Source organism: Heterodontus francisci, chromosome 4, assembly GCF_036365525.1.
Source record: "Heterodontus francisci isolate sHetFra1 chromosome 4, sHetFra1.hap1, whole genome shotgun sequence".
NCBI classification, from domain to species: Eukaryota; Metazoa; Chordata; class Chondrichthyes; order Heterodontiformes; family Heterodontidae; genus Heterodontus; species Heterodontus francisci.
This window is the reverse complement of record NC_090374.1, coordinates 149,874,653-149,895,333: the sequence shown is the minus strand read 5'-3', so window position 1 is coordinate 149,895,333 and position 20,681 is coordinate 149,874,653. Positions and strand designations below refer to the sequence as shown.

Sequence of the window (20,681 nt, the reverse complement as noted above, 5' to 3'; positions counted from 1 at the left end):
ACCAACATTCATGGTCTGCCAAAGCAAGGTATTTTCATAAAAACAAAATACTGCAGATGCTGGAAATCTGAAATAAAATTTTAAAAAAAACAAAAATACAAAATGTGACTTTAGAGACATGTGCAGTTGCGTGCTTGACCTGCATTTAAGTCCACTGATGTCCTCACCGCCACGCTGCATCACTAACTTGGAATTACAGAATCAGGCCGCAAAGTTGCAGGTCAATCTCAGAATGTCTGCTTCAGGATATTTTGCTTCCCTCTTAAAATATCTGGAAATACACAACTAGGTTGTACTTAAAATGTGAATTTTAGTGACTATTCTGCAGAGAATAATGTCTCACTTTCGGGTTTATGAGCACTTCCGATTTTATTAGATGCAAGGATCATTTCTTTGAAACAGCTGAACAAGACATCCCACTTTTATAATAATATAAGTATTCAGAATCGCATTAAGATTCAGGTCACACTTCCGTGACCGAAATACCCATCACAGCTAAGGCACAACCTCCCACCTCACAGGATCAGCTCCTTCGGCATTGGTTCATCTTTGAGGCCTGCCAGGAGGTTATTGACAGTCAACAGAGCCATGGCAGTGCGAGTGGCGATGGTGGCACTTGCGACATGTGGCAGAATAACTGGAAGGACAATGTAAAATAAATCATTTCTTAGACATGGGCCTTGACTTACTTCAAGCAATTTATAAACTGATCATCAACGAGCTAACGAAATTGCACGGCAAGTGGTTTTAATATTGTATATACTGTTACAATGCAGCAAAACCTAAATTACACAAGACAAAAAGAACAGTAAGTTTTTCCAATTTTGTAACTTACCACAGTTTTTCAGTGCAAAGAGAGGGTGGTCAGTGGGTAATGGCTCAGGAACTGTGACATCCAATCCTGCTCCACCGATCTGCCCAGTAGCAAGAGCCTGATAAAGATCATCCTGATTCACTACAGCTCCTCTGTGGAAGAAAAGACTTTAAACATTCAGCAGATCTAAGGTGTTTCCCTGAGCACTGCAAATAGGATCCGAATTAGAAAATGGATCATTCATATTTCACGATGCAGAATTATACTCAAACTGCTATGGAGACAGTGCCAGACTTAGTCATAGAGTTATACAGCACAGAAACAGGCCCTTCGGCCCACTGTGTCCGTGCCGGCCATCAAGGAGGAGAAGAGGTGACTTAATAGAGACATATAAGATAATCAGAGGGCTGGACAGGGTGGATAGTAAGAGCCTTTTTCCTCGGATGGTGATGGCAAACACGAGGGGACATAGCTTTAAGTTGAGGGGTGATAGATATAGAACAGATGTCAGAGGTAGTTTCTTTACTCAGAGAGTAGTAGGGGCGTGGAACGCCCTGCTTGCAACAGTAGTAGACTCGCCAACTTTAAGGGCATTTAAGTGGTCATTGGATAGACATATGGATGAAAATGGAATAGTGTAGGTCAGATGGTTTCACAGGTCGGCGCAACATCGAGGGCTGAAGGGCCTGTACTGCGCTGTAATGTTCTATGTTCTATGTTCTATTCTAATCCCATCTTCCAGCGCTTGGCCCGTAGCCTTGTATGCTATGGCGTTTCAATTGCTCATCTAAATACTTCTTAAGTATTGTGAGGGTTCCTCCTCTACCACCCTTTCAGGCAGTGCGTTCCAGATTCCAGCCACCCTCTGGGTGAAAAAATTTCTCCACAAATCCCCTCTAAACCTCCTGCCCCATACCTTAAATCTATGCCACCCGGTTATTGACACCTCCGCTAAGACAAAAAGTCTCTTCCTATCTAACCTATCAATGCCCCTTATAATTTTGTATACCTCAATCAGGTCTCCCCTCAGCCTTCTCTGCTGTAAGGAAAACAACCCTAGCCTACCCAGTCTCTCTTCATAGCTTAAATGCTCCAGCCCAGGCAACATGCTGGTGAATCTCCTCTGCACCCTCTCCAGTGCAATCACATCCTTCCTATAGTGTGGTGACCAGAACTGTACACAGTACTCCAACTGTGGCCTATGTAGCGTTTTATACAGCTCCAGTATAACCTCCCTGCTCTTATATTCTATGCCTCGGTTAATAAGGGCAAGTATCCCATATGCTTTCCTAACCACCTTATCTACTTGTGCTGCTGCCTTCAGTGATCTATGGGCAATTACACCAAGGTCCCTCTGTACTTCCTAGAGTCCTACCATCCATTGTATATTCCCTTGCCTTGTTAGTCCTCCCAAAATGCATTACCTCACACTTCTCAGGATTAAATTCCATTTGCCACTGCTCTGTCCATCTTACCAGCCCATCTATATCGTCCTGTAATCTAAGGCTTCTTTCAAGCTTTATAATTTCTGGTCAGAGGTTACTCAGAAGCAGACCAGGGTTTACCCCTGTGTTCTCACCAGCCTGTGATTTCCCCACTATTTACAAAACTGAAAATGCTGTTGGCCATTTTTATGGCTTTATTTACAGTTCAAAGAATTATGTATTTCAAATCAATGTTCATTCAAACCCTTCAGCGTATTTCCATCAATTGTATATTCCCATTCCTTGTTTTTCCTTCCAACGTGTTTATCTCACATTTACCCACATTAAATTGCATCTGTCACCTGGCTGCTCGTTCTGCTAACATGTCTACACCTTTCTGGACTTTTATTTGTGTTGCAAATTTTGTGGGTGTGTTCATTATACTCAAGTCCAAATCATCTGTATATACCAAGAATAAGGGCAGATAGTGGCACAGTGGTAATGTCACTGAACTAGTAATCCAGAGGCCCAAGCTAATGTCCTGGGGACATGGGTTCAAATCCCACCATGGCAGCTGGTGGAATTTAAATTCAATTAATTAATAACATCTGGTGCCATATGTCATTAAAAACTCATCTCGTTAACTAATATCTCCCATTACACCAAGGTCCCTGTACTTCCTAGAGTCCTACCATCCATTGTATATTCCCTTGCCTTGTTAGTCCTCCCAAAATGCATTACCTCACACTTCTCAGGAGGTGTGTCTAGGAACACACCATTAACATATTGTTTGCCTTTGCTCCGTGACCTTTTGGTCAGCTATGTGGCCTGGTCCAATCTGCACCTTCTCCTTTGTTATCTCTTGCCCCACCCCCACCTCACTTGCTTATAATCTGTGACTTTTCTAATATTTGTCAGTTCCGAAGAAGGGTCACTGACCCGAAATGTTAACTCTGCTTCTCTTTCCACAGATGCTGCCAGACCTGCTGAGTGATTCCAGCATTTCTTGTTTTTGTTTAACAAATCCATGCTGGTTGACCTTGATTCCCCATGCATTTCTAATTGCTCAATAATTTGCATCATCAATTCCAAGAGTTTGCCCAAACCTGACTAACTGGTTTATAGCAGTGTTATTCAATAGAAATTTTAGCTATATGCACTCATTTTTGGTATAAAATGCCTTACATACAATACAGGTAAATGTATTTCATATGTGTATATTTACTCAACAAACATCTACCACCATTTAGTAATCAAGGAAATAAAAGTACTCAACTATTTAAAAAAAACTTGCACACTCTGCTTTTTGTCTTACCATTTTACCAACAAATGCACAAAAAGGCTAAGGTTCACATTCATGTAAATATGAATATTTAGATCACATGCCCAACAATGGTAAATAAAAATGAGTACTAGACACCAATCAGAAATGCAATTAGTCACATCTGGATTCCCAATTAGTCACATGTGGCCAACTAATGGACAACATTCTGTATAGCTACTTGGTCTAGCCTTTTCTTCCTTTGAATATATCTCAACCCTGATCCCAAACAGCATATCTCAATCATTTTATAAGGATGACTTGTAGGAAGTAGGCAGGGGGAGTTCAAGACTTGTTGTTGATGTACAGTAGAGGAAGCTTTGCCCTGAATTAGACTGAGCTGTAAGGGACCTGGGATGATCATTACTAACACAGTGGAAAAAAAGTCGGGAAGAGTTGCACTTCTCAACCTGAGATCCCACACTTTAATAGTGCAAAATTCACCCACTGTTGGGCCTACATGAAATCTGGATATGTTTTAAATAAAATAGCATCTTACTGCACAGGAGGCCATTTGGCCCATTACGTTGGTGCCGGCTCTTTGAAAGAGCTATCCAATTAGTCCCACTCCCAGGCTCTTTCCACATAGTGCTGCAAATGTTTCCTCTTCAAGTATTTATCCAATTCCCTTTTGAAAGTTATCTTTGAGTCTTTGAATTACCCTCAAGAAGGTGGTGGTGAGCCCCTTTCTTGAAATGCTGCAATCCATCTGGTGTAGGAACACCCACAGTGCTGTTAGGAAGGGAGTTCCAGGTTTTTGGCTCAGCAACAGTGAAGGAACAGGGATATAGTTCCAAGTCAGGATGGTGAGTGGCTTGGAGGGGAACTTGCAGGTGGTGGTGTTCCCATGTATTTCTGCCCTTGTCCTCCTAGGTGGTAGAGGTCTGTTGTTTGGAAGGTGCTGTTGAAGGAGGCTTGGCGAGTTGCTGCAATGCATCTTGTATATGGTACATGCTGCCACTGTGCACCAGTAGTGGAGTAAGTGAATGTGTAAGGTGGTGGTGAATGGGGTGCTGATCAAGCAAGCTGCTTTGTCCAGGATGGTGTCAAGCTTCTTGAGTGTTTTTGAAGCTGCACTCATCCAGGCCAGATGAGAGTATTCCATCACACTCCTGCCTTGTGTCTTGTAAATGGTGGATGGGCATTGGGGAGTCAGTAGGTGAGTTACTCGCTGCAGAGTTCCCAGCCTCTGACCTGCTCCTGTAGCCACAGTATGTATGTGGCTGCTCCAGTTCAATTTCTGGTCAATGATAACCCCCACGATGTTGACAGCGGGGCATTCAGTGACAGTAATGTCATTGAATGTCAAGGGGAGATTATTGGATTCCCTCTTGTTGGAGATGGTCATTGCCTGGCACTTGTGTGGCACAAATGTAACTTGCCAATTGTCAGCCCAAGCCTGAATGTTGTCCAGGTCTTGCTGCGTGTGGACACGATTGCTTCAGTATCTGAGGAGTCGCAAGTGGTACTAAACACGTTGCAATCATCAGCGAACATCCCCACTTCAGACATTATAATGGAGGGAGGTCATTGATGAAGCAGCTGAAGATGGTTGGGTCCAGGACACTGCCCTGAGGAACTCCTGCAGCAATGTCTCTCCTGCCATAGAAACAATTTCTCCCTATCTACTCTATCAAAACACCTTAATTTTGAACACCCTAATGAAAACATCCACCCTGTTAGTGGAATAGGTTAGTTTCTGTTTCTCTACCAGCAAAAGTTACAACCCAAGTTAGCTCTTCATTAGCAACAATGCTACCAAGTGAGATGGAATTCCTGGTCACTTCCATCCAAGCTGTAACCTTAACTTATTCGTTTTGTCATTTGCACACAAGCTTCCAGGGGGGTGGGGTGTGGGGTGTTAGCTCAACTGTAACTGCCAGCTGTAGTTAGTTTGCGACACTGTGTTAACCCTTAACTAATCAATTTGTTACTTGTCCTGTTATCAGTCTAGGTTAGCTTTCCTGCTACTATGAAACCACACTGCAGACCAAATTGCCAAATGTGATAAAGCTGATGAATTTAATTCCCAATACCATAATTGGTTTCCATTCATTTCTCACTCACATGCCAACCCATATTATCTTATAAGCTTTCCTAACTTGGGGTTTGAATTCATGATTTCCACTGAAATGCAGGAGAGTAGACTGCAGAAGATGAATGATTCCTTGATAGACCTTACTGATTTGTACAACCAATCTACCAAACGTGGAGCCCAGAGCCTGCATGGCAGCCATCGGAGCTGTTATCAACATTGCAACATTGCAGGTTGCTGGTGACGCGGACTCCCTTTTTGAGAGCCCAGCTGCAACGGCCCTGCAGGTGGCCACGCTCTCCAAGGTAAACTGCAGAGTGTTGATGCTGAGAGAGATGACATCACTCAGGTTGGAAGCAACTTCCATTATACTTTCAGCCATGGTCCTCAAACTCCTTGACAAAATTTCCTGTAGCAGGTACAACTGCTTGTGAGAGGCCAACAGTTTCTTTTCATGGCTAGTTCCCTGAAGTCCTCATCTCTGTCCTGTTCGGACTTGTGAGAGGGCCTCATTCTCCAGCAAGTTCTGTCCTGGGTTGTCCCTGCAACCAGTACCTGCTGCTCCTCATTTATGCTGGGTGCAGAACCTCGTGCATCACCATCTAACTCATGTGGAGTGACAGTCTGTGCTGGTGCTTAGGGGTAACAGAGATTGTGATTGTGTATCCTCAGGAAGATTATCCTCTTCCAAACTGCCTTCTTCTGCAAGGTCCAAGTGCTGAGAAGTCCCTGCTGCACAGTGTAAAATGTAATACAGACGCCTGCATTGTAATTGGATCAAAGTGACAGCAGTGTCGCATAGAGGATAGTCGAGCTCAATACCATAATATATTTTATCAATATAACTGAACGACAGGCTACGGGGAGCAGAATATTCTCTGTTTGAGAATCTCTCTGTTCATAAAAAGTGCAGGATATTCACTTCTAATTGAGAAGACATTCTGGTAAATGCTTAGAAATTTTTTTTAAAATGTGTATGAAAGTAAATTTTCAGCCAGTTCTCTACTCAGTACACAAAGCTAAACAAAAGTCCTATCTGAAAACACCTCAGTAAACCACTGAATCTGTGTCTCACCTGCTCGTGTTGATAAACACTGCTGTCTTTTTCATTTTTGAAAAAAGATCTTGGTTACACAAACCGTTTGTCTCAGGTGTCAAGGCACAGTGCACTGTCACAAAGTCTGATTTCTCCGCCAGTTTATCCAGGGACACTGCAGTAGAGAAGTCAACATCAGTACTTCGAATGGCCTATAACAACTGAAATTTCCATTTTTAACACTTTCATTAGTCTGATTATTGGAACAAAGGATTTTCATTTCACCTTTAAGTCCAGTGGTTGTGCAGCTGTCTAAATAGGGCTTTGTTCATAAGTTACTATTTAACTGATTTACATATCTTCCAGAAAATGCCACAGCAGATTCCTTAAACCACATGATGCTCATTTTTGCCCCTTTTCTGTGATTTCCTTTCCCCAATTAAGGGCCTCTTCCCACCCCCGCTGGGATCTTACCAGCGTCTGGGGGAGAGGGGGCCTCCGCCATGTAGGAAGGTCGCCTTGTAACATAAGGTGACCTCCTGGCGGGCTTGGGAGGGGGATCCCTCCTCCATGGGCAATCTGTGGCCCACGGAGGACCCCCACCGGGAACCAGTTTACCACCCCCCCCCCACCCCCCACCCCCCACCCCCCCTAGGTCCCCTGTCCCCCTGGACTGCATGGCAGGATTGGCAACGGCTATGATGGCTGTCCTTGATCAAATAACTGGCAGGCACTCATGGGGAGTGAGTGGTGGGAGGGAATAGCGAGCAGACCGGAGTGGGAGATCTTGGCGGGATAGAGCAGCAAGCAGTCCGAAGTGGCGAGCAGTCTGGAGCAGCGGGCAGGTGGGTACAGGAGAGAGCGGCGAAGAGAAGTGGCAATAGCGGGAGTGAGCGGGAAACTGAATGCGACGATTGAGGCAGCGATTGTGGGAGGGAGCGGAGAAGAGAAACGGCAATCGCGGGAGCGAGCGGGGAAGAGAAGCAGCGATTGAGGTGGTGATCGCAGCCATGGAGGGGTGAGGGTACTTGGGTTCAATTACTTTTTTGTGTAAAATTGAGCAACGCCATCTTTATTACTGGCAGCTGCGGAGACGTCGCAGACTGTGGCGTTTCAGTCGATGAGGCTGCATTTGCACGTGTCAATACTGCGCCACCAGTGGTTGCGTTGTCAGCAAATGCGTCCTTTTTAAAAACCTTATTCTCGGGATGTGGGCGTCTCTGGTAAGGCTGGTATTTATTGCCCATCCCTAGTTGCACTTGAGAAAGTGGTGGTGGGCCTTCTTTTTGAATTGCAGTTCATTGATACAACAGAGTGGCCTACTGGGGGACTTCACAGGCACACCGATATGGCATTGGAGTCACACCTAGGCCAGACCTGTAAAGGACAGCTAGTTTCCTTTCCTAAAGGATATTACGACAACCCAACAGCTTCATGATCATTGTAATGCGATACATTTATTCACAAATTATCACTGATGTCCAATAACAGTTTCCCAGTTATAAACAGCCCAGATATCCAGCCGCCACTGGTACTCACCATATTCGGCCTGTACCTCTGCGGCGACCTCCGGCTTTGGCTCAAAATCCGTGTATAGAAATTTCTTCACACCAAATGGCTTCAAGCGCTGTGCAACAGCTAAACCTTTGGAGAGACAAAATAAACGTCAACCCGTCCTGCCATTAAAGCTCTTTCAAATGTAGTCTGACCTCCTGTGGGATTGCACACAGGGAAAGGCAAAGAAAATGTGGAGTCTTGAGGTGCAGTGAGGTTAAAGAGCTAGGGGGATCATTGGTCATCATGTACAAATATAATAATTTGTCCTCATTGCAAAGTCAGATTTTTGCCTTTATTTTAGTGCTTTGATATTGTACAAGTGAGAATCCCACTTGATGTGTGACAGGACACCTCCATTTCAGATTTGAGATTAATTACACCGAACCCACAAATAATTCCGTTTGCTGACAGTCTGTGCTGGAGATCCTGGGGTTAAATCAGCTAACCTGTGAAAACAGAGGTGGAGCTCACGTTACGCAGTTAACATGTACATGTTCGTTACGTTACAGGCAGCATGTTAATTGGTGCACAGATAGCACAGATGCCAGTTTGCCAGAGGGTGAAGTTGAACACTAGTTTGCTGCAGAGGAGTCAGATGAGAACTTTGAAGGGGGCTGAGCAGTGCATATAACCTAATGCTTGGTGCACTGGAAAGCCTGTGCACAATGTCAAGGAGCATGGAGTCATCCAGCACCAATTTGGCACAGGGTTTTGCACAGAGCTTGGAATCCATCTTTTTCATCAATGGAACAGGTTGTCACCATCATTTGCTCACCTGTGGAACCCAGCATGACCCGGAGTCTGATGGCCAATATCATAGCTTCCAGTGGAAGCTCCGATTACTGCCATCATGGCTCCAGATACCACTGTTTAAATCAGCTTCCAGATTCTATAGATCAGTAGGGTTACTGAGAAACCATCCCAGGAGACTGGCACTGGCTCCATGGAACACTAACCTGCCGTCCAGTCTCCCACCACTGCCATCCCGCCAGTGCCCTAATTGTTGCCCATCAGCCAGCCAGCCCAGACTGCTGCAGCCAAGGCCAAGGTGGTGCAGTCTAAATCCAGGACTTCTAAGCCCAGAGCTGCTCGCAGTCACCCTCCAAGGCCATCTGCATTCTCCTCAATGGAAAGTCAGCAGCCTTCCACCACCCATGCTGCAGTGACTAGGAAGTACTTAGGAGCACTCGGACAGGTAATGGCATACTAAAGCCAGCCACTAAGGGTATGCACAAGGATAATTATGTAACATGCATATATTATGTAACAAATCAATTTATAAAATTAGATTAGGATATGCATTTTCTAGTGGTTTTTATTTCTGCGTTGTCAGAAAGAGGTCGAAGTTTCAGTAGGGGAGCATTTCGGGAACAGTGACCATAATTCCATAAGTTTTAAGGTACTTATGGATAAGGATAAGAGTAGTCCTCGGGTGAAGGTGCTAAATTGGGGGAAGGCTAATTATAACAATATTAGACAGGAACTGAAGAATTTCGATTGGGGGCGACTGTTTGAGGGTAAATCAACATCTGACATGTGGGAGTCTTTCAAACGTCAGCTGATTAGAATCCAGGACCAGCATGTTCCTGTGAGGAAGAAGGATAAGTTTGGCAAGTTTCGGGAACCTTGGATAACGCGGGATATTGTGAGCCTCGTCAAAAAGAAAAAGGAAGCATTCGTAAGGGCTGGAAGGCTAGGAACAGAAGAATCCCTTGAGGAATATAAAGACAGTAGAAAGGAACTTAAGCAAGGAGTCAGGAGGGCTAAAAGGGGTTATGAGAAGTCATTGGCAAACAGGATTAAGGAAAATCCCAAGGCTTTTTATACGTATATAAAGAGCAAGAGGGTAACCAGGGAAAGGGTTGGCCCACTCAAGGACAGAGAAGGGAATCTATGTGTGGAGCCAGAGGAAATGGGCGAGGTACTAAATGAGTACTTTGCATCAGTATTCACCAAGGAGAAGGACTTGGTGCATGATGAGCCTAGGGAAGGGAGTGTAGATAGTCTCAGTCATCTCATTATCAAAAAGGAGGAGGTGTTGGGTGTCTTGCAAAGCATTAAGGTAGATAAGTCCCCAGGGCCTGATGGGATCTACCCTAGAATACTGAGGGAGGCAAGTGAATAATTGCTGGGGCCTTGACAGAAATCTTTGCATCCTCATTGGCTACAGGTGAGATCTCAGAGGACTGGAGAATAGCCAATGTTGTTCCTTTGTTTAAGAAGGGTAGCAAGGATAATCCAGGAAATTATAGGCCGGTCAGCCTTACGTCAGTGGTAGGGAAATTATTAGAGAGGATTCTTCGGGACAGGATTTACTCCCATTTGGAAACAAATAGACTTATTAGCGAGAGGCAGCATGGTTTTATGAAGGGGAGGTCGTGTCTCACTAATTTGATTGAGTTTTTTGAGGAAGTGACGAAGATGATTGATGAAGGAAGGGCAGTGGATGTTATCTATATGGACTTCAGTAAAGCCTTTGACAAGGTCCCTCATGGCAGACTGGTACAAAAGGTACCAGAGGGTAGCAGTGGAAGGGTGCTTTTCTGAATGGAGGGATGTGACTAGTGGTGTTCCACAGGGATCAGTGCTGGGACCTTTGCTGTTTGTAGTATATATAAATGATTTGGAGGAAAATGTAGCTGGTCTGATTAGTAAGTTTGTGGACGACACAAAGGTTGGTGGAGTTGCGGACAGTGATGAGGATTGTCAGAGGATACAGCAGGATATAGATCGGTTGGAGACTTGGGCGGAGAAATGGCAGATGGAGTTTAATCCGGAAAAATGTGAGGTAATGCATTTTGGAAGGTCTAATGCAGGTGGGAAGTATACAGTAAATGGCAGAACCCTTAGGAGTATTGACAGGCAGAGAGATCTGGGCGTACAGGTCCACAGGTCACTGAAAGTGGCAACGCAGGTGGATAAGGTAGTCAAGAAGGCATATGGCATGCTTGCCTTCATCGGTCGGGGCATAGAGTATAAAAATAGGCAAGTTATGCTGCAGCTGTACAGAACTTTAATTAGGCCACACTTAGAATATTGCGTGCAATTCTGGTCGCCACACTACCAGAAGGATGTGGAGGCTTTGGAGAGGGTCCAGAAGAGGTTTACTAGGATGTTGCCTGGTCTGGAGGGCATTAGCTATGAGGAGAGGTTGGATAAACTCGGATTGTTTTCACTGGAACGACGGAGGTGGAGGGGCGACATGATAGAGGTTTACAAAGTTATAAGCGGCATGGACAGAGTGGATAGTCAGAAGCTTTTTCCCAGGGTGGAAGAGTCAGTTACTAGGGGATATCGGTTTAAGGTGAGAGGGGCAAAGTTTAGAGGGGATGTGCGAGGCGAGTTCTTTACACAGAGGGTGGTGAGTGCCTGGAACTTGTTGCCGGAGGTGGTGGAAGCAGGTACCATAGAGACGTTTAAGAGGCATCTTGACAAATACATGAATAGGATGGGAATAGAGGGATACGGACCCTGGAAGTGCAGAAGGTTTTAGTTTAGGCAGGCATCAAGATCGGCGCAGGCTTGGAGGGCCGAATGGCCTGTTCCTGTGCCTTATTGTTCTTTGTTCTTGTTCTTGTTTGTAATGGTCAGTGATAGAGGAAAGGTAAGGGCTGTGGGACTGTTGGTTAATGGGGAGGTGTGGTTGAGTTTACTGGTATCATTCATTATGAGGGCGGCACAGTGGCGCAGTGGTTAGCACCGCAGCCTCACAGCTACAGGCACCCGGGTTCGATTCCAGGTACTGCCTGTGTGGAGTTTGCAAGTTCTCCCTGTGTCTGTGTGGGTTTTCTCCGGGTGCTCCGGTTTCCTCCCACAAGCCAAAAGACTTGCAGGTTGATAGGTAAATTGGCCATTATAAATTGTCACTAGTGTAGGTAGGTAGGTGGTAGGAAAATATAGGGACAGGTGGGGATGTTTGGTAGCAATATGGGATTAGTGTAGTATTAGTAAAAATGGGTGGTTGATGTTCGGCACAGACTCGGTGGGCCGAAGGGCCTGTTTCAGTGCTGTATCTGTAATCTAATCTTTTTTTTTAAGAAAAAATCTAAAAAGCTCATGTAGAGCCTCAGCAGAAAGGGCTGTCTACGTTATATAGAATCATAGAACAGTTACAGCACAGAATGGTTACAGCATGGAAGGACGCCATTCAGTCCATTGACTCTGTGCTGGCTCTCACCAGAAGCAATTTAGCTAGTCCCACTCCCCTGCCTTTTCCCTGTCGTCCTGAATTTTTTTTCTCTTCAGGTGCTTATCCAATTCCCTTTTGAAAGCCACGATTGACTCTGCATCCACCACACTCTCAGGCAGTGCATTCCAGGTCCTAACCACTCACTGCATAAAAAAAATGTTTTCCTCATGTCACCTTTGGTTCTTTTACCAATGACCTTAAATTGGTGTCCTCTGGTTCTTGGCCTTTCTGCTAATGGGAACAGATTCTCTCTATCCAGACCCCTTATGATTTTGAGCACCTCTATCAAATCTCCTCTCAACCTTCTCTTCTCTAAGGAGAACAACCCTAGCTTCTCCAATCTATCCACACAACTGAAGTCCCTCATCCCTGGAACCATTCCCGTCAATCTTTTCTGCACTCTCTCTAATGTCTTCACATCCTTCCTAAAGTGTGGTGACCAGAATTGGACAGGATACTCCAGTTAAGGCCGAACCAGTATTTTATGAAGGTTCATCATAACTTCCTTGCTTTTGTATTCGATGCCTCTATTTATAAAGCTAAAGATCCTGTCTGCCTTTTTAACCACTTTCTCAACCTGCCCTGCTGCCTTTAATGAGTTGTGCACTTATACCCCCAGTCCCTCTGTTCCTGCACCCCCTTTAGAATTGTACCCTTTATTTTATATTGCCTCTCCTCATTCTTCTGACCAAAATGTATTACTTCACACTTCTCTGCAGTAAGTTTCACCTGCTCAATCCACCAGCCTGTGTTCTCTTGAAGTCTATCACTATCCTCCTCACAGTTCACAAGAATTTGAAGTTTTTTGTCATCTGCAAATTTTGAAATTGTGCCCATACCCCCAGTCTAGTCATAAATATAGATCAAGCAAAGCAGTGGTCCTTGTACAGACCCTTGGGAAACCCCACTGTATAGTCCAGTCTGAAAAAAAACATTCACTCTCTGTTTCCTGTCACTCAGCCAACATTGTATTCATGCTGCCACTGTCCCTTTTATTCATGGGCTTCAAATTTACTGGAAAGCCTATTATATAGCACTTTATCAAACTTCCTCTTCCGTGTGTGCCTGCTCCTCAGCTTCTCGCCTGATGGGTGGTAGTAAGGGCTGTTCTCCCTCTTCTCCCATAATGGCGAGGTTGTGCAACATACAACCAGAAAATCTCAATAGCCGCTCAGCTGAGTACTACAGGGGTGTTCCAGACTGGTCCAGGCAATCGAAATGTGGCTAGTGTGCTCTATAATGTTCGTTGTGGCAGCATGGCTCTCCTTGTAGGCCTCCTGTGTATGTGTGCATGGATTCTGAACTGAAGTCATGAACCATGTCATGAGTGGATAACCCTTGTTGCCAGCAGCTGGCCTTTGACTTGCCCTGGTGGGTCAAATTCAGGCAGCACAGAGGACTGCCACAGAATGAAGAAATCGCCAGGTTAACAGGCATGATGCAGTCTGTGGACACACACCAGATGCACTCTGAGGGTGTGGAATTCCTTTTGGTTCATGAAAATGGCCAAGTTCACATGATGCACATGCAAGACAATGTGCGTGCAGCCAACTGCATCCTGCACCCTGGGAAGCCTATAATCTGTGCAAACCCTTGTAGATGCTCTTCCTGCTTGTCTCCGGCAAGAGGAAATGAGATGAAGCTGTCTCTGAGTATACAGAGCGTCAGTGACCTCCTTTATGCAGCAATGTACTGCCAACTGTGAGACATTCCTTATATCTCCAGTAACAGCCGCCTGAAAAGAACCAGACGAGTAAAGGTTAAGAGCCACTGTCTGCTTCACAGCCACAGGCAATGCTATCCTTGCCCTGCTTTGAGGTGGCAGTAGTGATTGCAGCAGTTGGGAGATTTCAGTCAGGACGTCTTTAGCGAAGTAAAGACATCTGATACAAGGGTCCTCGCTGAAGTTGAGGTAAGAGAATTGCTCCCCCAAGATCCTCAGCAGACATGGCTTCCCACTGAGAGCCCTTCGCTCCCTCCTCCTCCTCCCTCTTCTAGCAGCTTGTCCTGCTCTGCATGGACTCTCTTCATTCTCCCAGTCATGCTCAATTTCCAGAGGAAGCCCTACCCGGCCACTCATGACTGGAAGCAACTTTTTAAAGCATTAGCTTTTAAATGAACAGAAAAGTACGTCAGCACCAGCCAGACCACTCCCTGTGCACTAATCAAACTTTAGCCAAGTATAGGAAAGCTCCAAAAGTGTGTAAAATTGCATCTGAAGCCAGAAGAAATAATCCAACAGCTAACCTGTGACTAAGTAGCACTGTTGGGCAGTGGGTTGGGGTGTGAGGTTCTTTCATGCCATTTAATGTCATGGTCAGATGTGGGAGGTTAAGTTAGAATGTTGTTGGAGCGTGCAAACGTCAAAAATGGCAGCAATGGCATCAAAATAGCACTGCAGACTGACCGACATTTTAATCTGCCTGATCTGCAAGTGCAAACCACCTTGCCAAGATGACGTCCTGCGTACTTCCTGTCAGAATGCGTGGACATTTTAGACGTCATGGGTGTTCAATGTCCCGGGAATGCCCAAAAAGAAGGTGCTATACAGCCCAATTTAGTGTCCCCCTCCACCATTAAAATCAAGCAGTAAAAGCATCCAAATCTGAAAATCTGTCAGTATTATATTGGCACAAAATACAGCAGAGTTCAGTCTCAGCACAGTTCCGCAGAGCTCCTTGAAAGTATCAGTGAATGCGATACAAACCAAGACTACACGCAGATCTGACAATCAACTTTGCTACCACATTCATCTGAATCTGGAGGTATCTCAGTGAAGTGTAGATAGATGGGACTGGAACTTGAGAGGAGTGCAGCCTGCACATTGCACTTGAAACCTTGGTTCTTAAGTGACATCAACAGCAGTAAGGCACCTTCCCGGATGTTTATATTTTTTAAATGGAACCTTTCAATGAGCTTGTGTACAGGGAGGTAAAAACGCATGTACTTTATAAACAAAGATTTTCCCCCACCTCCCAACTGAATTTCCAGTTGGAATTCGTTATTCCTTCCTGATTAAATATTTTGTTTTTAGCTTGAGACTTGCTCTTTTCTCTCTGTGTCATCCACCATTCCATGCCCAGAGAATGGGAAGGAGACCTGTGCCCATCCTCCCAGCAATGCTGCCCTGTGCCCATCCCCCCAGCAATGCTGCCCTGTGCCCATCCCCCCAGCAATGCTGCCCTGTGCCCATCCTCCCAGCAACACTGCCCTGTGCCCATCCTCCCAGCAATGCTGCCCTGTGCCCATCCTCCCAGCAATGCTGCCCTGTGCCCATCCCCCCAGCAATGCTGCCCTGTGCCCATCCCCTCAGCAATGCTGCCCTGTGCCCAACCAATGGAAGCTTGAAAGAAGCTCAAGGTGATTCTTCCTCGGATTTTCTTTCCCTTTCTGTGAGGATGGATTAAGATGAGCAGAATAGTCTTTCTTGTCCATAATTATCTTGTGACGAATGACTCACCTATTCTTCCCAGTCCCACGATCCCCACGGTGCTGTCAGACAGTCCATAGCCACAAAGCCACATGGGTTTCCACGTGCCCCAGCCACCACTGGAAATAGAAAGGTTTCAGGTTACAGGAACATCACAGCCTGGACCAAAGTCAACTTGAACCCATTTTTCAAATCAAACATTTTGAAACAAAGATTAAAGAACCATTCTAACATACAAACCTGCTGAGCTATAAAAATACACAGCCCTAGAAACTAGTTCTGACCCATTTTTGATCACAGGCAGTGCACACCTCAATAGGTAAACCCGAGGCAAGCCTGAGATTGAGCCTTGGTCCTCATTTACATTATTTAGAAGCACTGCTGAATATCAGGCACTTGCCTCATTGGCAGTGGCTCCAAGGTAATTCCCAGTATAGGATGGAACAGTAACAGGGGGCCCAATCATCAGACCTAGGTTAGTTATAGGGGAGTACCCCTGCTGGCTCCACAGAGAGTTCTTTTCAATCCAGGTGGAATAGCCCCAACTCCTGCTTTGCTTTGCGACATCTAATTTAGCAGAGTCTGATTTAGGCAATATAATAAAAGCAAAATATTGCAGATGCTGGAAATCTGAAATGAAAACAAAAAGTGCTGGAAAATACTCAGCAGGTCTAGCACCATCTGTGGAGAAAGAAGCAAAGTTAACATTTCAGGTCAATGACCTTTCATCAGAACTGGCAAAGGTTAGAAATGTAATAGGTTTTAAGCAAATAAAGTGGGGGTGGGGCAAAAGAGAACAAAAGAGGTATTGATCGAACATAGGGTCACAGAAAATAACTGACAAGATGGTCATGGGGCAAAGGCAAAGACAAAGAGTGTATTAATGGTGTGGAGAAAGACAAAGCGTTAGTGCAGAGGGGGTGTTAAATGACAGAGAAATGAAAGCCCTAGCCAAAAGCACAAACATGAAAAAAAAAATGGGTAGGCACATGGTAAAAAAATTTGATTGATTGAAACAAACTAAAATAAAATGAAATAAAAAGTAAAACTAAAAACTTGTTTCAGAGCATGACTGTCCCCTCCCCCTTTTTTATTTTTAGTTTTAACACAGTCTTTGCCTTTGCCCCATCTTTGACCCTATGTCCGATCAACACCTTCTCTTTTGTTCTCTTTTGCCCCACCCTACTTTATTTGCTTAAAACCTATTACATTTCTAATCTTTGCCAGTTCTGATGAAAGGTCACTGACCTGAAAAGTTAACTTTGCTTCTCTCTCCACAGATGCTGCCAGAACAGCTGAGTATTTTCCAGCACTTTTTGTTTTAATTTCTGATTTAGGCATAATGGGCACAGCAAGGGCAAATTTCCACCCAACAGTGTTTCTATACAGCTCAGTGCATCAGTGTTTCCAATAAGTAGGTTCATATTAGACCTTGAGACCTCCCAGCCAGAGGACTATCCATTAGTGCAGGATTACCATTCTGGCAACTAAAGTAGATTTAAAGTTAGATTTTAACTGTCAGCCACTCGATATTGCTGACAGGAGGTCTGGACCATTTTGAGGTGCTGAGCTTTATTATCTAGTGAGCTGTGTGCACCAAGTGGGCACTATGCTGCAGCTCACGGGCTCTGAGATGGCATAATATCAGGCTGGATGGAGACCGAACCAGCCAACAGGATGGTAGGTATGGCAGGGCGGGTGAAGGATGCCATCTAAGGTGGAACCACATCAGCAGTGGCCCACGTTACTTTTGTGCAGACCTTGCTCCTCCTGATTCCACAAAAATACTTTAAAATTACCTTCTTGGGGCTTCTTCTGTGGTACCACCAGGTAAAACTGGGTGGAGCCTTCACTCTGCATGCACCACCCAGCTGTCTATCAAATGGCAGCTAGGATCCCATGTACATCTTTGGACCTCAATTTACTAATTAAAAGGGCCTACTTCCCTCAACAGGCGGGGCTTTGACTGCCTAGTGGAAGGTCCCTTTGAGTACGGCAGCAGCCAGAGCTCCAACATAAGCGGGGTGGTAAGCCATTTTCAGGTGGTAAATGAGGCAGCTTGGGTTGGACTTCACACCAGGGCCTTGCTCACTGCTCAATGTCCACCAGAACAGCTCTATTGAGTTGAAGAGGACACCTGTGGAATTAGATATTCTGTCTTTCTGTGACATGGAGGAAGAAGATGGGTTTGCAGAGGCAGGAAGCGGCAAACGATCTTTATATAACTCTGTTTGCTTCTTACTCTTTACTTCAACTGTTTGTTTTCCCGTTTTTTGCTAGGTTGACAGCAATGTCTCCTGAAATGAAGCAGGCTGTCGAATCAACAATCATTGGGAAATGAGTGAGTACATATGGTTAGACGATTTGTTCATGGGAAGAATGAACACTGTCATAAATTGGTTGGGCTGAATGGCCTGTTACTGTGTTGTTACTTCTATGTATCTCTCCTGTCAAGCCCTGATTTTAGTCACAGATATTAAGCCACCATTCAATTTGTGAGGATTTTCAATATCACACCATTTTCCTCTTATGCAAAAGTGAATGTTTTAACGTATCATACATAATTATTGCAGAATTGTAGGAAACTACAAATAAAATCAATACTCCTGAGTACTTAGGCAGACTTAAGGCATGAAGGGGCAACTACCGTACCTCTTTGAAAATGTCTTTCTGTTTTGCTTGCTGCAGCAGAGTCCCATTAAATAAATTTGGCAACTTCAGGTTTGGTCGAAGGCCTTGCTAAAGTCATTGGTCCTAATTGGGTTCACACAGAATTCCTCAGTGCTCCAGGACAAGAAATAAAAGCCCTTTTTAGCCACACTATCCTAGACACTGAGGTTATAAGGTGCAATATTCTCACAAAGAACTATGCAGTTCCAAATGCAATTGTATTATCTGGCTGCCCCTTAGCCAGACCCCTTTCTTGTAGGAGACTGGTACACGAAATGCGAGGAACCAAAAGGGAGTGAAAAATATATGTAGAACAAGTAGAAGGGGAGGGCCAAAGAAAGGGGAGAGACTAAACGAGACACATCTTCAAACATACCTCAGAAGCACTGACCTGAGAGAGATTCTAGAGGAAGTATGTGGCTGCTTGTTCTGTTCTGGACTAGAAGCTCAAACAGCCTCTTATAACAGGGATACACTAGTGAACACAGGTTGGTCTAATAACTGAATATATACTCCAACCTTGCTTTGTAATCCAAGAGGAGATATTACAAGCCTACTTCAACTGAATCAATTTGGAGAAACAGGAATGATGGCAGGTCTATGTATTGTATATTTTATATTCATTCTTGGGATGTGGGTGTTGCTGGCAATGCTGGATTTTATTGCCCATCCCCAGTTACCCTGAGAAGGCGATAGTGGACTTTCTTAAACCACTGCTGAAAGAATTTTCGAGGAGCATCTGCCGACTGAGGCACTGTGGGTTGAGGTCAGGAACAGGAAAGGAGCAGTCACCTTGATGGGAGTTTTCTATAGGCCCCCCAATAGCAGCAGGGAGGTGGAAGAGCAGATTGGGAAACAGATTTTGGAAAGGAGCAGAAGTCACAGGGTAGTAATTATGGGGGATTTCAACTTCCCAAATATTGATTGGCAACTCTTTAGATCGAATAGTTTGGATGGGGTAGTGTTTGTGCAGTATGTCCAGGAAGCTTTTCTGACTCAGTATGTAGACTGCCCGACCAGAGGGGAGGCAATATTGGATTTGGTACTAGGTAATGAACCAGGGCAAGTGATAGAGCTGTTGGTGGGCGAGCACTTTGGAGATAGTGATCACAATTCTGTAGCATTCACTGTGGTAATGGAGAGGGATAGGTATGTGCAACAGGGCAAGGTTTACAATTGGGGGAAGGGTAGATATGATGCTGTCAGGCAGGAACTGAGGAGCATAAGTTGGGAGCATATGCTGGCAGGGAAGGGCACGGTCGAAATGTGGAACTTTTTCAAGGAGCAGATAGTAGGGGCCATTGATAAGCATGTCCCTGTCAGACAGGGAAGGGATGGTCATGTGAGGGAACCGTGGTTGACAAGAGAGGTTGAGAGTCTTGTTAGGAAGAAGAAGGATGCGTATATAAAGTTGAGGAAAAAGGGCACAGGCATAGCTCTGGAGGGATACAAGATGGCCAGGAAGGATCTGAAGAAAGGGATTAGGAGAGCTAAGAGAGGGCATGAAAAATGCTTGGCGGGTAGGATAAAAGAAAACCCCAAGGCCTTTTACGCGTATGTCAGAAATATGAGGATGACTAGGGGGACCATAGGTCCGGTCAAGGACAATAGCGGGAGACTGTGTGTTGAGCCGGAAGAGATAAGTGAGGTTTTGAATGAGTACTTCTCTTCGGTATTTACGAATGAGAAGGGGTGTATTACTGAAGAGGACGGTGTGAAACAGACTGGTAAGCTCGAGGAAGTGCTCGTTAGGAGGGAAGATGTGTTGGGGTTTTTGAATAACTTGAAGATAGACAAGTCTCCCGGGCCTGACGGGGTATATCCAAGGATGTTATGGGAAGCAAGGGATGAAATTGCAGAGCCGCTGGCAATGATCTTTTCATCTTCTCTGTTGACGGGGGTGGTACCAGGTGATTGGAGGGTGGCAAATGTTGTGCCCCTGTTCAAGAAAGGGAATAGGAACAACCCTGGGAATTACAGGCCAGTTAGTCTTACTTCGGTGGTAGGCAAGTTGATGGAAAAGGTGCTGAGGGATAGGATTTCTGAGCATCTGGAAAGACACTGCTTGATTCGGGACAGTCAGCACGGTTTTGTGAGGGGTAGGTCTTGCCTCACAAGCCTGATTGAATTCTTTGAGCAGGTGACCAAGCAAGTGGATGAGGGTAAACCAGTGGATGTGGTGTACATGGATTTTAGTAAGGCATT

The 20,681-nt window shown here is 45.0% G+C and overlaps 1 protein-coding gene across 1 annotated transcript in view; it reads right to left on the bottom strand.

The window, feature by feature from the left end:
- Window positions 1–350: 350 nt before the first annotated feature.
- LOC137368732 (glyoxylate reductase/hydroxypyruvate reductase-like) overlaps window positions 351–20,681 on the bottom strand; it is a 51,687-nt gene continuing 31,356 nt past the window's right edge. Inside the window, exons 5-9 of the mRNA XM_068028918.1 lie at window positions 15,837–15,925; window positions 8,170–8,274; window positions 6,670–6,805; window positions 836–966; window positions 351–637 (exon numbers count right to left, since the gene is read on the bottom strand). Coding sequence (XP_067885019.1) covers window positions 516–637; window positions 836–966; window positions 6,670–6,805; window positions 8,170–8,274; window positions 15,837–15,925 — 583 coding nt within the window. The 3' untranslated portion in view covers window positions 351–515. The remainder of the gene's footprint in view (window positions 638–835; window positions 967–6,669; window positions 6,806–8,169; window positions 8,275–15,836; window positions 15,926–20,681) is intronic.